The sequence below is a fragment of the Rhinoraja longicauda genome, chromosome 35 (genome assembly GCF_053455715.1).
Source record: "Rhinoraja longicauda isolate Sanriku21f chromosome 35, sRhiLon1.1, whole genome shotgun sequence".
NCBI classification, from domain to species: Eukaryota; Metazoa; Chordata; class Chondrichthyes; order Rajiformes; family Arhynchobatidae; genus Rhinoraja; species Rhinoraja longicauda.
In genome coordinates this window covers 9,760,755-9,776,024 of record NC_135987.1, presented here as the reverse complement: position 1 = coordinate 9,776,024, position 15,270 = coordinate 9,760,755, and the positions used below count along the sequence as shown (strand labels likewise).

At 48.7% G+C, this 15,270-nt stretch overlaps 1 protein-coding gene across 1 annotated transcript in view; it reads right to left on the bottom strand.

The window, feature by feature from the left end:
- LOC144609888 (pro-neuregulin-3, membrane-bound isoform-like) overlaps positions 1 to 15,270 on the bottom strand; it is a 437,458-nt gene that overhangs the window by 40,358 nt on the left and 381,830 nt on the right. Inside the window, exon 3 of the mRNA XM_078428270.1 lies at positions 13,843 to 13,916. Coding sequence (XP_078284396.1) covers positions 13,843 to 13,916 — 74 coding nt within the window. The remainder of the gene's footprint in view (positions 1 to 13,842; positions 13,917 to 15,270) is intronic.

Genomic DNA, 15,270 nt, shown 5'->3' with positions numbered 1-15,270 from the left:
CATGACCTCCAGAGGCGCTGCCTGACCCTCTGAGTTAATCCAGCACTCTCTGTCTTTTTATGTAAACCAGCATCTGCAGTTCCTTGTACCTACATTAAAATATCCACTGATTTACGGGAGAGTACGCCCATTTAGAACGGAGATGAGGAAGAACTTATTCAGTCAGAGAGTGGTGAAGGTGTGGAATTCTCTGCCTCAGAAGGCAGTGGAGGCCAGTTCGTTGGATGCTTTCAAGAGAGAGGCTGGATAGAGCTCTTAAGGATAGTGGAGTGAGGGGGTATGGGGAGAAGGCAGGAACGGGGGTTACTGATTGAGAGTGATCAGCCATGATCGCATTGAATGGCGGTGCTGGCTCGAAGGGCTGAATGGCCTCCACCTGCACCTATTGTCTATTGTCTAATCCATGTGCAATGGAGGAAGCAGTCAAACCTGCCACTAGATTTGCAAAATGGCCAAGTAATCCAGTGTTAATGAACCAGGGGTACAAAGGGCTGGAGTGACACAGCAGCTCGGCAGGACCTGCTGTGTTACTCCAGGCACTCTGTGTCCTTTTGTGCATCGACCGGCGTCTGCAGTTCTTTGCTTTTACGAAATAAAAACAAGGTCTGTATCTTTGTGTTGTTTGGAGGAGTGCAGGGCTTCCTGGAGGGGAAATGTTGTGCGGTGGCAGGGTTAGTGAGTGAAGGCAGACGTGCTGTTCACCATGATTGTGATGTTAAAGGAGATCTGTCAGCAGTCCTGCTTGAGAACAAAATTAAACCGGGGGCAAAGTCAATCAGTGACTCTTGGAAGGAACAACAAATAAACTCAGCGAAGAACATGGTGACCTAGATGGCTTGTGCCGTTTGCTCCCAGTTAATGAATCTTTCTTGGTAGACGCAAAATGCTGGAGTAACTCAGCGGGACAGGCAGCATTTCTGGATAGAAGGAATGGGTGACGTTTCGGGTTAAGACCCTTCCTCAGACGAAGGAGAAGGGTCTCGACCCGAAACATCACCCCATTCAGATGAAGAAGGGTCTCGACCCCGAAACGTCACTAATTCATTCCTTCAATCCAGAGATGCTGCCTGCCCCGCTGAGTTACTCCAGCATTTTGTGTCTCTCTTCGGTGTAAGCCAGCACCTGCAGTTCCTTCCTACACAATCTTTCCTGACACATCGGTGTATATAGAAGGAAGGAGCTTGTCAATGGAGTGTGACACACTGGGGTGCTGCAAGCTGGCCATGTGTGATCAGGAGCAGATGAAGATGTTTTGCTGAAGCACAAGGTTTGATCTGCCCTTCTGCATCATTACTGCAGAATGGATAATGTCGGAACAGGCGTGGAACTCAGGCAAAGCTGCCCCATCTTGATAGTTCCTGATTAATCATCCATTTTGTCTGACCAGAGCGGTCTGGTAAGAACATCAAGGTAGATTGGGGGGGGAATGAGAGCATCATTAAACTATCCCCACCACCCGGACACCCGGACTTGACAAGTAATCCAAGAACATGGAAGCATTCAAGGAGGGAAGCCCATTCAAGCACAGACTGCAGTCAGAAGATCATAGATTCATAAGTTATAGGAGCGGAATTAGGCCATTCGGCCCATCAACTCTGATCAACCTTTCCCTCAGATGGAAGAGTGGGGGAAGGACTAAAGAGACTGTCGGAAACAAAGGGCGGCACAGTGGCACAGCTGGTAGAGCTGCTGCCTCACAGCGCCGGAGTCATGGGTTCGATCCTCACCATGGGTGCTCTCTGGGTGAGGTTTGCATGTTCTCCCTGTGACTGCCTGGGTTTTCTCCGGTGTGCTCCGGTTTCCTCCCATATCCCAAAGACAATAGACAATAGACAATAGACAATAGGTGCAGGAGGAGGCCATTCAGCCCTTCGAGCCAGCACCGCCATTCAATGGGATCATGGCTGATCACTCTCAATCAGTACCCCGTTCCTGCCTTCTCCCCATACCCCCTCACTCCACTATCCTTAAGAGCTCTATCCAGCTCTCTCTTGAAAGCATCCAACGAACTGGCCTCCACTGCCTTCTGAGGCAGAGAATTCCACACCTTCACCACTCTCTGACTGAAAAAGTTCTTCCTCATCTCGTTCTAAATGGCTTCCCCTTATTTCTTAAACTGTGGCCCCTTGTTCTGGACTCCCCCCGACATTGGGAAACATGTTTCCTGCCTCTAATGTGTCCAATCCCCTAATTATCTTATATGTTTCAATAAGATCCCCCCTCATCCTTCTAAATTCCAGTGTTTACAAGCCCAATCGCTCCAGCCTTTCAACATACGACAGTCCCGCCATTCCGGGAATTAACCTAGTGAACCTACGCTGCACGCCCTCCATAGCAAGAATATCCTTCCTCAAATTTGGAGACCAAAACTGCACACAGTACTCCAGGTGCTGGTTTGAAGGTTAATTGGTCTCTGTAAATTGCCTCTAGTGCGTAGGGAGTGGCTAAGACAGTTGAAATCATATAGAACTCGTGTGAAGGGGGAAATTGGTGTTTGACGTGGTCTCGGTGGGCTGAAAGGCTTGGTTCTATGTGGTATCTCTAAACAGAACTAAACTTAAGGCATCACGTGTCCCAAGAGACTCAAGAGGGCTCAATAAAAGATAGAGAGAGAAAGCGTGTGTGTGTGCGTGAGAGAGAGAGAGAGAGAGAGAGAGAGAGAGAGAGAGAGAGAGAGAGAGAGAGAGAGAAGAGGAGAGAGAGGAGAGAGAGAGAGAGGAGAGAGGAGAGAGAGAGGAGAGAGAGAGAGAGAGAGAGAGAGAGAGGGAGGGGGGAGGGAGAGAGGGAGGGGGAGGGAGGGGAGGAGGGGAGGGGAGGGGGGGAGGGGGGGAGGGAGGGAGAGGCGGGAGGGGGGGGAGGGGGGAGCGGGGGAGGGAGAGAGGGGAGAGAGAGAGAGAGAGAGAGAGAGAGAGAGGAGAGAGAGAGAGAGAGAGAGAGAGAGAGAGAGAGGAGAGAGAGAGAGAGAGAGAGAGAGAGAGAGAGAGAGAGAGAGAGAGAGAGAGAGAGAGAGAGAGAGAGAGAGAGAGTAAACAACGCCTGATGAGTGCCTTGCTGCAGATAGCTTCATGGCTGTGTGATGTGACCTTGACAAGCAGTGCGGACAAAATAGATGTAAACGAGGGCAATTCTGGAAAAGGACTTTACAATGAGAAGGAAAATACAAACAGCAACATTTTAATTAAGGACTCTCTCGCTTGAATAAGGAAAGGTGTCTGAAGAAGGGGTCCTGACCTGAAATGCTACCTATTCATGTTCGCCAGAAATGCTGCCTGACCTGCTGAGTTACTCCAGCACTCTCTGTAAACCAGCGCCTGCAGTTTCTTGTGTCTCCAATGTAAGAAGATGTGTTTTGTTGTGTTTTGCTTATTCAGTCCATGGATGAATGACACCTTGAATTAAGACACAAAGTGCTGGAGTAACTCAGTTGGCCAGGCAGCATCTCTGGAGGATGGGGATGGGTGACGTTTTGGGTTGGGACCCTTCTTCAGATTACAGTCCTGAAGTGTCCTGACACAAAACTTCTGACAGAAAAAGGGTCCCAGCCCGAAATGTCATCCATCCATGTTCTCCAGGGAGAACATTGGTCAGGGCATTGAGTACAGGTGTTGGTATGTCATGGAATAACTATACAAGACATTGATGGACTCGGTGGGCTGAAAGGCCTGGTTCCATGCGGTATTTCTAAACAGAACTAAACTTAAGGCATCACCTGGCCCACTGAGTTACTCCAGCAATTTGTTTCTTATTCTTCCTTTAGAAAATTGAAGGAAAAATAGTCATAGAGTGATACAGTGTGAAAACAGGCCCTTCGCCCAACTTGTCCACACCGGCCAACATGTCCCAGCTACGCTAGTCCCACCTGCCAGCATTTGGTCCATGTCCCTCCAAACCTGTCCTATCCATGTACCTGTCTAACTGCTTCTTAAACATTGGGATAGTCCCTGCCTCAACTACCTCCTCTGGCAGCTCGTTCCATACCCCCACCACCCTTTGTGTGAAATAGTTACCCCTCAGATTCCTTTTAAATCTTTTCCCTTTCACCTTAAACCTGTGATATAAAAGAAAGGCAGTCCAGGATGTTGGCTGGTATAACCGGGGAACAACCATTGCAAGAAAGGGGGCCCTGGGCTTGTAGAACTACCCCTTTATAACAGAGTGAACCTGGCCGATTAATTCACATGAGCAGCGCTGGAGTCCACGCCCTTGAGTCTTGTGATTCAGTATAAGAAGTGATAAGGTGGAACAGCAGATCTGATGTGAAGTTGTTAGAAGTCTGTGGTTTGCACGCAAGCCTAAGTAACTCGAGTGCTAATGAAGATGTAAACCTTGTTTAGCGTATTTTGATCCACGTGCCGGCTGATAGTTAATAGGACTGCAAGACTATAGGCAGGAGGGAGGAAGGGGTCATTGATGAGTTCTGTTTGAACCATTGACAGACATCGCAGCGAAGACAAATGGTGTCATTAGGGGTCTCTGAAAATAACAAGGTAACAATCAACAGAGAGGGGAAGGCAGACAGGCTCTCCTTTATCTCTGACTGATGATTTGTAAGCTCAATTTGGAGGGAGTTAGATCTTCACAACTGCCAATACTGTGCACGCTTACCGAAGATCTAGTTTAGTTTAGTTTACAGATACAGCATGGAAACAGGCCCTTCGGCCCACCCCAAGTCCACCCGGGCAGCGATCACCCGTATACTAGTTTCATCCCACGCACTGGGGCCAATTAACCTACAAACCCGCACATCTTTAGAGTGTGGGAGGAGACCGAAGCACCCAGCACAAACCCACGTGGTCACGGGGAGAACGTACAAACTCTGTACAGATAGTAATCGTAATCAGGGTCAAACCCTGGTCTCTGGCGCTGTAAGGCAGCAACTCTACCGCTGCGCCACCGTAGCCCCAGGTTAGACAAAGGTCCAAATGGTGAATACCCACTTTGGACTGCACCAATACGTTAGGCTGCCCTGTGGGATTGCATGTACTCTGGGCCGTCTCAACTGGACAATGGGTCGTGTAACCCAAGATGTTGGAAGCTATCAGTTGGCATCTTGGTGTCTGTAAAAAAAACAGAGCAGGAACAAAAGGAGAATGCAGAAGGTGGACTTCTAAGATTCTGGTGAGCCAGAGCACCTTTGAGGTGCGGCAAGTGTGTCTTTACTGCCTCAGAGGCCGTCTGTCTTGGCTCGAGAAGAGATAACGCGTGACTCCGTCCAGTTGAGAATTAAGATAAAGTATGAAGAAGGGTCCCGACCCGAAACGTCACCGATCCATGTTCACCAGAGATGCTGCCTAATCTGTTGAGTTACACCAGCACTTTGTGTCTTTTTTTTTTAGTAAACCAGCATCTGCAGTTCCTTGTGTCTCCCAGATAACGCGGCAGTGGGCACAACTTATCCAACTAACACGAACGACTTGAAGGCCTGCCTAGGACGTGTCTCCCAGATAACACAGCAGTGGGCACAACTTATCCAACTAACACGAACGACTCGAAGGCCTGCCTAGGACTTCTCAAGCACCGTGGGAGATTGCTGCCATCTTGCAGCTAATCTCAGCAGAATCACAAGAGAACCTGGACACAAACAAAGGAATATAAAGAATTCTAAACTCAATGAAATGAAGAAATGGACATGCATAAAGAATTCTAGGAACTGAAGCGATTGTCTGCTCAGTTCACAGGTTCAAGTCCACCGTGACCCTATGCTGCTTGCCATGTGTGGTTGCGGTGAGCAGAGGTTGGGGTGGAGAGACCAATTAACGTCGCATCAAAGTCCCCTATCAAAGCAGAGAAATGACACACGCAACTGGGCAAAGAAGGCGTAACTGCGGTGTATGGAGTGACAAAGTTCTACAGTTTTTGACACAAGGGGTGGTGGGTGTATGGAACGAGCTGCCGGAGGAGGTAGCTGACGCAGGTACCATCAAAACATTTTGACAGGTACTTGGATAGGGCAGGTTTAGAGGGATACGGGCCAAACGCAGGCAGGTGGAACTAGTGTAGATGGGACATGTTGGCCGTCGTGGGCATGTTGGGCCAAAGGGCCTGTTTCCACGCTGTAAAACTGTATGACGCTAGTTACTGCAGCAACAAACCTGCTGGATGAGCTTGACAAGTCAAGAACCCGGGGTGGGGGAGGGCGGGGGGACAGGAATTGTCAGTGTTTTGGGTCAAAATCCTGTCCTGTGCTGGAATTGCATTAGTTGCGATGCAGGAACACAATCGGAAACGTCAACAATTCCTTTCCACGCGCAGATGCTGCTCGGCCCGCTGAGTTCCTCCGGCAGATTGCTTGTTGCAGTCTCTTGTGTGTGTGTTTGGCGACCGCCGGGAGATGCCCCTAAAGGCCTCAGCCAGAGTTTGGCTGCATCAAACTGTTGGGTCCAAGAATCCTGAGCAGTGCCACGAGAATGCAGAAGTGTTGGGTCTCCCAGCGAGACACCATCACCAGTCCCCTAAAGCAGAGAAGGATGCAGCAGCTTTGGAGACAGTCTAAGGGAGGCTCGCTCGCCAAGCTGTCTCCTGGGTCGTCCTTTCAAAAGAGGCCAACAGTTTGGGAGGAAAGGTATCGGTGACATTTCGGGTCGAGACCCTTCCTCAGACTGAGGACTCTCGACCCGAAACTTCACCCATTCCTTTTCTCCAGAGATGCTGCCTGACCCGCTGAGTTACTCCAGCATTTTGTGCCTGGCTTCGGTGTAAACCAGCATCTGCAGTTCCTTCCTACACAAACAGTTTGGGCCTGCATTCATTGTAGTTTAGAAGAATGAGGGGTGACCTTACTTAAAGGGAAAGACGGGGTCGTCTCCGTTTGCTCCCATTCATTGTGTTCTCAGGTTCTTGTGAAACTATGCCATTGGTGGTCCACACGGATAACACTGCTCACAAACCAACCGCTTGCTGTCACGTGGAGATATTGGAGTTTGCAACGGGATCAACATCAACTAGAATGGCTAATGGGATTTAACTCGGGCAAGTGCGAGGTGTTGCATTTTGTGAAGTGAAACCGGGGCTGGACTTACACACTAAATAGTCGGGCCCCGGAGAATGTTGTAAAAGAGAGACTGCGAGAGGAGTCTTTCTGAAAAGTGATAACAGTGGTAGATGAGAAGGTGAAGAAAGCTTTCATCGGTCGGGCCACTGAGTACAGGAGTTGGTATGTCATGGAATAATTGTCCAATTACGTGTTATTTTTGTTCCCAAGCTCGAGGAAGGATGTCCTCAAACTGGAATAGGTGCCGGACAGATCCACAAGGATGCTCCTGAGAGCGGAAGGATTGGGATATATGGATAAACTAGATAGACAATAGACAATAGGTGCAGGAGGAGGCCATTCAGCCCTTCGAGCCAGCACCGCCATTCAATGTGATCATGGCTGATCATTCTCAATCTGTACCCCGTTCCTGCCTTCTCCCCATACCCCCTGACTCCGTTATCCTTAAGTGCTCTATAGGTTGGGGATTTGTTTCCCTGGTGTGTAGGAGACTTGAGCGGTGATCTTATAGAGATACATGAGGGGGTGTAGATAAGATTGCAATCTATTTCCAGGGTTGAGGAGTTAAAAAACTAGAGGAGAAAAATTTAAGATGAGTGGAGGAACATTTAATGGGGTAACTTTTTCACACAGAGGAGAGGGGGCAGAAGGAATGAGCTGCCAGAGAAGGTGGTCGAGGTGGGTACAATGACAACACTTAAAAGGGATTTATACAGACACATGATAGGAATTGTTTAGAAGGATATGAGCCAAAAACGGACAAACGGGACTGGGTGTGGTCGATACCTTGCCTTTCTCAGCATGGATGGATTGGGCCGAAGGGCCTATTTATGGATAGAGTGGATGTGGGGAGGATGTTTCCACTAGTGGGAGAGTCTAGGACCACACCCTCAGAATTAAAGGACGTTCCTTTAGGAAGGAGATGAGGAGGAATTCATTTAGTCAGAATCTGTGGAATTCATTGCCACAGTAGGCTGTGGAGGCCAAGTCAATGGATATTTTGAAGGCAGAAATAGATAGATTCTTGATTAGTACGGATGTCAGGGGTTACGGGGAGAAGGCACCCTATGGGTGCAGTCTGAACGGAGTTTGTACGTTCTCCCCGTGACCTGCGAGGGTTTTCTCTGAGACCTTCAGTTTCCTCCCACACTCCAAAGACGTACAGGTTTGTTGGTTAATTGGCTTGGTATAAAATGTAAAATTGTCCCTAGTGTGTATAGGGTAGTGCTGATGTGTGGGGATCGCTGGTTGGTGCGGACTCGGTGGGCTGAAGGGCCTGTTTCCGTGCTGTATCTCTAAACTAAACTACACCAGGCTGGTCACCAGAGGGCCCGGGCGGAGATGAATCCTTGGGGGATGCAGCAAAGGAATGTAGTCAATGTCAGGAGCATTGCAAGGATTCCCCTTGCAGTTTCTCCCAACCTCTGGCTCTGGCCATTAAGGATAAGGGGGAAGTCTTTTAGGACCGAGATGAGAAAACATTTCTTCACACAGAGTGGTGAGTCTGTGGAATTCTCTGCCACAGAAGGTAGTTGAGGCCAGTTCATTGGCTATATTTAAGAGGGAGTTAGATGTGGCCCTTGTGGCTAAAGGGATCAGTGGGTATGGAGAGAAGGCAGGTACAGGATACTGAGGTGGATGATCAGCCATGATCATATTGAATGGCGGTGCAGGCTTGAAGGGCCGAATGACCTACTCCTGGACCTATTTTCTATGTTTCTATGGTCAAACTAACTTTGTTCAGGATCCATGTGGAGTTTGCCCCTCTGCTTCTGGGGAACAAGGACCACGGCCACTGTAGATGCACATTCCCAGTGGATGGAAATAACACCCGTGGTTACATCCACATTTCAGGCAGCGATTGCATCAGCTGAGTAACCTTCCAGTTACTCGTGAAGGACAACAGAAGCAACTTGAGCACTTTGAATTGCCACGTTGGCCAGAAGGAATGGAGTCCAGTGTGCGCACGTATCGAACGGCTGGCCTGAAGTGGCCATCCTGGAAAAATGGATTAAAGAAAAGATGAAAAGAGGTGAAACTGAGACACGCGTTTCCGATTTCGCGAATCATAAACAACATGCAACCAGAGGACGGAAACCTGATGAGTTATTTATGGGAGGGACGTCTCAGAGTGCATTTGGAGCCAGTGAAGTGGGAGCTGAACACGACTTTAGTGAGACCGCATTTAGAATATTGTGTTCTGTTCTGGGCACCGTGTTATAGGAAAGATATTGTCAAGCATGACAGGGTTTATAGAAGATTTATGAGGATGTTGCCAGGACTGGAGGGCGTGAGCTACAGCAAGAGGTTGAGTAGGCTGGGTCTCTCTATTCCTTAGAGCGCAGGAGGATGAGGGCTGATCTTAGAGAGGTGCACAAAATCATGAGAGGAATAGATCGGGTAGATGCACAGAGTCTCTTGCCCAGAGTAGGGGAATCGAGGACCAGAGGACACAGGTTCAAGTTGAAGGGGAAAAGATTTAATAGGAATCTGAGGGGTAAATTTTTCACACAAAGGGTGGTGGGTGTATGGAACAAGCTGCCAGAGGAGGTAGTTGAGCCTGGGACTAAGCCAACGATTAAGAAACAGTTAGACAGGTACATGAATAGAACAGGTTTGGAGGGATATGGACCAATCTGCAGGCAGATGGGAATAGTGTAGCTGGGGCATGTTGGCCGATGTGGGCCAGTTGGGCCGAAGGGCCTGTTTCCACACTGTATCACTCTATGACTCTATGACTTGGGTTTCAAATGAGCGAGGCAGAAAGAACAACGAGACTCTGGGGCCTGTGGTCGCCATTTTATGAAGATGACCCTTTCACACGAAAATTGGTATTGGGGTCGGTTTATTATTGTCGCCTGTGCCGAGATTTGGTGTACCGTGAGAAAATTTGGGCTCCATACCTGAGGAAGGATGTGCTGGCTCTGGAGAGGGTCCAGAGATGGTTCACAAGAATGATTGCCGGGATGAGTGGGTTAGCGTATGGTGAGCGTTTGACAACGCTGGGACTCTACTCGCCAGAGTTCAGAAGGTTGAGGGGGAACATCATTGAAAACTTACAGAATAATGAAAGGCATAGATAGAGTGGATGTGGAAAGGATGTTTCCACTGGTGGGAGAGTCTAGGACCAGAGGTCACAGCCTCAGAATTAAAAGGGCGCTCCTTAGAAAGGAGGTGAGGAAAAACTTCTTTCGTCAGAGGGTAATTAATTTGTGGAACTCATTGTCACAGAGGGGTGTGGAGGCTAAGTCAGTGGATGTTTTTAATGCAGAGATAGACAAATTCTTGATGAAAACGGGTGTCGAGGGTTATGGGGAGAAAGTAGGAAAGCGGGATTAGGAGGCAGAGATCGGCCATGATTGAGTGGCGGGGTAGACTCGATGGGCCGAATGAACTAATTCTACTCCTATAACTTGTGAACTGGTGGGATGCAGTGAGAGTCTTTGCTTTGCGTGTTATCCAGGCAAATCATCGTGTCCAGAGTGCATCAGGCAAAAGAGAAAGTGCAGCCGTGCAGAATATTGCAATACAGCTGCAGGGGAAGAGAAGATTTTTAAAACGTGCAGGGACCACAATGAGGTAGACTGGAATATCGCAAAATTCAACCATAGCATATGAGAGGTCTATTCAAGAGTCTGATAACAGCGGGCAAGAATCTGTTCTTGAATCTGGTGCAAAATGTTTTTATCAAGCTTTATATCTTTTGCCCAATCGCAGAGGGGAGAAGACAGAGTGATTTTGATGTGAATAGTCATAGAATCATACAGTCATAGAGTGATACAGGGTGGAAACAGGCCCTTCAGCCCAACTTGCCCACATCGGCCAACATGTCCCAGCTGCACTAATCCCACCTAGTCCACCGGTATCACTGCAAACCTGTCCTGTCCATGTACCTGTCTAACTGTTTCTAAAACGTTCTGAGTTGTGAAATGCGAATGGTCTTTGATAATGTTGGCTGCCTTTCCCTGAGACAGGGTGAAGTGTAGACGGTGGGGGGAGGCTGGCTTTGTCTGGTGGACCGGGTTTTGTCCACCGCTCTCTGCAATTACTTGCGGATGCACCAGCGATCGTACTGACCGGTCATCATTTGTGGTTCGTCAGGATGACCGTCGGGTGTTGAAGCATCACCAAGACCACACAAGACATCGCACCCCAGTCATCAGATGAACCAGGGAGGCTTTCTCACTGCTTGCTTCAACTGGTGCAGTGAAGGAGGATGTGGAGGTGAGGGGTTGATAATAATCAGAGACGGCATGTGCTTTAACCTAGCACAGGTTTGTAGGTTAATTGGCTTGGTAAATGTAAAAATTGTCCCTAGTGGGTGTAGGATAGTGTTAATGTACGGGGATCGCTGGGCGGCGCGGACTTGGTGGGCCAAAAAGGCCTGTTTCCGCGCTGTATATATATGATATGATATGATATGACAAGGTTGCAAAGCCCATGCAAAGTCCAGTGGCCCAAGCAAACAAATAAGATCGATCTGGATCTGCGTTCCTCATCTCCACAAGGATCCTTTATGGTGACGTTTCAGTGCAATCTGTGCCCTGACATTCAAGATCAGCCGGAAAACACAATACAGATTGAATGTATATATAGAAATGTGGGGATGTTAATAATACAGTTGAGTTGTGACATTGTGCGTTAGTATCTGTGCTATGTATGTAAGCTTTCACCCATATTGGAGGGGAAGAAATGCAGTGGCCTTCCTGAGAGAGATTCTTTTCACCTGATTCTATATAATTCTATTGTTAACAGCTCCATTTGGTGGCCAGATGATGACGTAAACACGAGCGGATTTGTTTTGAGAGAGCTGCATGGTGAAAGCTACTGAACAGTGAGCATTGGATCCATTGCACGTTTGCATTCTCTGAGTGGTGTTGTATTAGGATAGGCAGGCTGTGTGTGTGTGTGTGCGCGTGCGCGAGTGTGCATGCGTGCGTGTGTGTGTGTGCACGTTTGTATATGTGTGTGTGCGTGCGTGTGCATGCGTGTGCAGGTGTGTGTGTACATGTGTGTGCGTGTATGCATGCATATGTGCGTGCGTGTGCACATATGCGTACGTGCGTATCTTGAAGCAACAGGATCTGGTCGACCAAACAACATCACCATGGTGTTTAGTTTAGTTTGGTTTAGAGATACAGCAAGGAAACAGGCCCTTCGGCCCACTGAGTCCGCACCGACCAGCGATCCCCACACATTGACACTATCCTACACACTAGGGACAATTTACACTTATACCAAGCCAATTTGCCTACAAACATTTGGAGTGTGGGGGGAAACCAAAGATCTCGAAGAAAACCGACGCAGTCACGAGGAGAACGTACAAACTCCTTACAGGCAGCACCCATAGCCGGGATCGAACTGGGGTCTCAGGCGCTGCAAGCGCTGTAAGGCAGCAACTCTACCACTGTGCCACCATGCCCACCCATGATGGCCCAGGCTCGTTCAGTGTGTCTAGTGGACTCAATCTATGTGCTTTCCAAAGATGAGAAAAAATTCAGAGTTGTGTCCGTGTCAGAGATCACCCTGTCCATCTCCAGTGTGATCTGATTGATAATCTCCATCACATCACATAGGAGCTGTCCATTTATCCCACTATCCACCACCCATTTCATCCCCAAACCTCTTGCCCTCCACCTGTGTCCCTCCTCTCTGGCTTTACATGTTATCTCTCCTTCATTCCTCTGCTTATCTGACAAATATGTTGTCTTCTTGCCTCCTTTTGACACCCTTTTGTCAACGTTTCATCTCTAACCTTTCACCACTCATCTGCCCCTCACCTGTATCCCACTACCACTCAAGAAAGATACAAAATGTGCTGGAATGACTCAGCAGGTCAGGTAGCATCTTTAGAAAACATGGATGGGCGATGTTTCGGATTGGGAATTGGATTTTTCACTCAGAGAGTTGTGAATTTGTGGAATTCTCTGCCACAGAGGGCAGTGGAGGCCAATTCACTGGATGAATTTAAAAGAGAGTTAGACAGAGCTCGAGGGGCTAGCGGAATCAAGGGATTTGGGGAGAAGGTAGGCACGGGTTACTGATTGTGGATGATTAGCCATGATCAAAATGGATGGTGGTGCTGGCTCGAAGGGCCAAAGGGCCTGCTCCTGCATCTATTTTCTATATGTTTCCATAGAACCCTTCTTCAGACTCTCCATGTTCTCCAGAGATACTGCCTGACTGCTGAGTTAATTCATAGAAACATAGAAACATAGAAAATAGGTGCAGGAGTAGGCCATTCGGCCCTTCGAGCCTGCACCGCCATTCAATATGATCATGGCTGATCATCCAACTCAGTATCCCGTACCTGCCTTCTCTCCATACCCCCTGATCCCTTTAGCCACAAGGGCCACATCTAACTCCCTCTTAAATATAGCCAATGAACTGGCCTCAACTACCTTCTGTGGCAGAGAATTCCACAGATTCACCGCTCTCTGTGTGAAATTCAGCCCTTTCTTGTCTCTTTCTTTGGTAAACCAACATCTGCAGTTCCTTATTATTACATCTTCCTAACACTTGCCAGGCTTTGTCCCATCTCCACCTGTTTTTTAGCTTTGTACGCACTGACTATAGGGGTCCCGACCCGAAACGTCACCAATCCGTGTCCTCCAGAGCTGCTGCCTGAACTGCTGAGTTTTTCCAGCACTTTGTGTTCTGCGCAAGATTCCAGCATCTCCGGTTCTGTTGTGTCCCTCAACTGTCCTGCTGAGCTTATCATAAGGCCATGCGATCCACTTTCCCTGAATCCACTCTAATGGCAACCTTCATAGCAAAATGGCATCTCTGTACCTCCATAGTAATAGCTGCAATCAGAAACTCACACTGAACGGAGAAAAAATCCCACATACTTGGATCAGAGAGGATGGAATCAGTTTTCGGCAGATATTGGTCACAGCGAACACCTTGGTATCCTTCCTTGCATCTGTGGAGAAAGCAGAGGCATGAGTGATGGTGCCTGGCACGGGGAGCTCACACTGGGTTCTATCCCGTGGCACTTGGTCGGCTGCCTGGACACTCATCGATAGACGGAACCTTTAAGGTGACCGACCCACGAGCAGATGGGCGTCGCAGTAGAGATACTGCCTTACAGCGCCAGAGACCCGGGTTCGATCCTGACTACGGGTGCTTGTGTGTACGGAGTTTGTACTTCCTCCCCGTGACATGCGTGGGCTTTCTCCGATTTCCTCCCACACTCCAAAGGCGTACAGGTTTGTGGGTCTCGACCCGAAACGCCACCCATTCCTTCTCTCCAGAGATGCTGCCTGCCCCGCTGAGTTACTCCAGCTTTTTGTGTCTATCTTCGGTTTGTAGGTGAATTGGCTTGGTATAAATGTAAATTGTCCCTAGTGTGTGTAGGATAGTGTTAGTGCGTGGGGATTGCTGGCAGGTGCGGACTCGGTGGGCCGAAGGGGCTGTTTCTGTGCGGTATCTCTAAAACTAAACTAAATAGATAAGAGGGAAAGCCGGTCAGTGGACATCTCTCACAACAAGACACTAAGCCAAGCTTTAGACGGACGCAAAGTGCTGGAGTAACTCAATGGGTCAGGCGGCACCTCTGGAGAAAAACGATGGCTGATGTTTCGGGTCGGAACCCTTCTTCAGACTTTAGATACTGGCTTTAGCTTTAGATACTGGACCAAGCAGTGAGTGGACACTGGACACTAGCCAGTCCACATGGAAAGCCGATGGGCCCAGGTCAGCAGTCTGCTCTTCTACGCCTTGAGATGGAATTAGAGTCACAGCTGTGGTTGGAATAAGGGGTATACCCAGCCTGAAGAAGGGCCTTGACCCAAAACGACACAGGTGAGGTGGGCTTGATTGGCAGATGGGTGGAGTCAGTGACAAAAGCTGGAGGTGTAAAGTAGAGAAAAGCGTGTCAGAGAAGGAGAGGAGTGAAATGTAAACTCGGAGGGAGGGATGTGTAAGAGGGCAGAAGAGAGAGGAACGAGGGGCGGGGGGGGGAATAAAGGAAAATGGGGGACTGATTATCTTAGATCGTCGGAGGACGAGGGGAGACTTGATAGAAGTGTATAGAATTATGAGAGGTTGTAGCGACCATAGGGATTGGTCCTGAGAGTCGAACCCTCGGATTGGCCAGTGGGGTCACGTGGTTGTTTTGGCGCCCAAAACCGTTCAGTTGGGAGAGGACTTCGATGTGCATAGTTTAAGTTTAATGGTTGTCTGCGATCTTGATTGTTATCTTTGACGCTGAATATTGCTATCGCAATAAACTTCTTTGACAAAGCTACACCTCTTCAGACTCGCCATAAGGTATA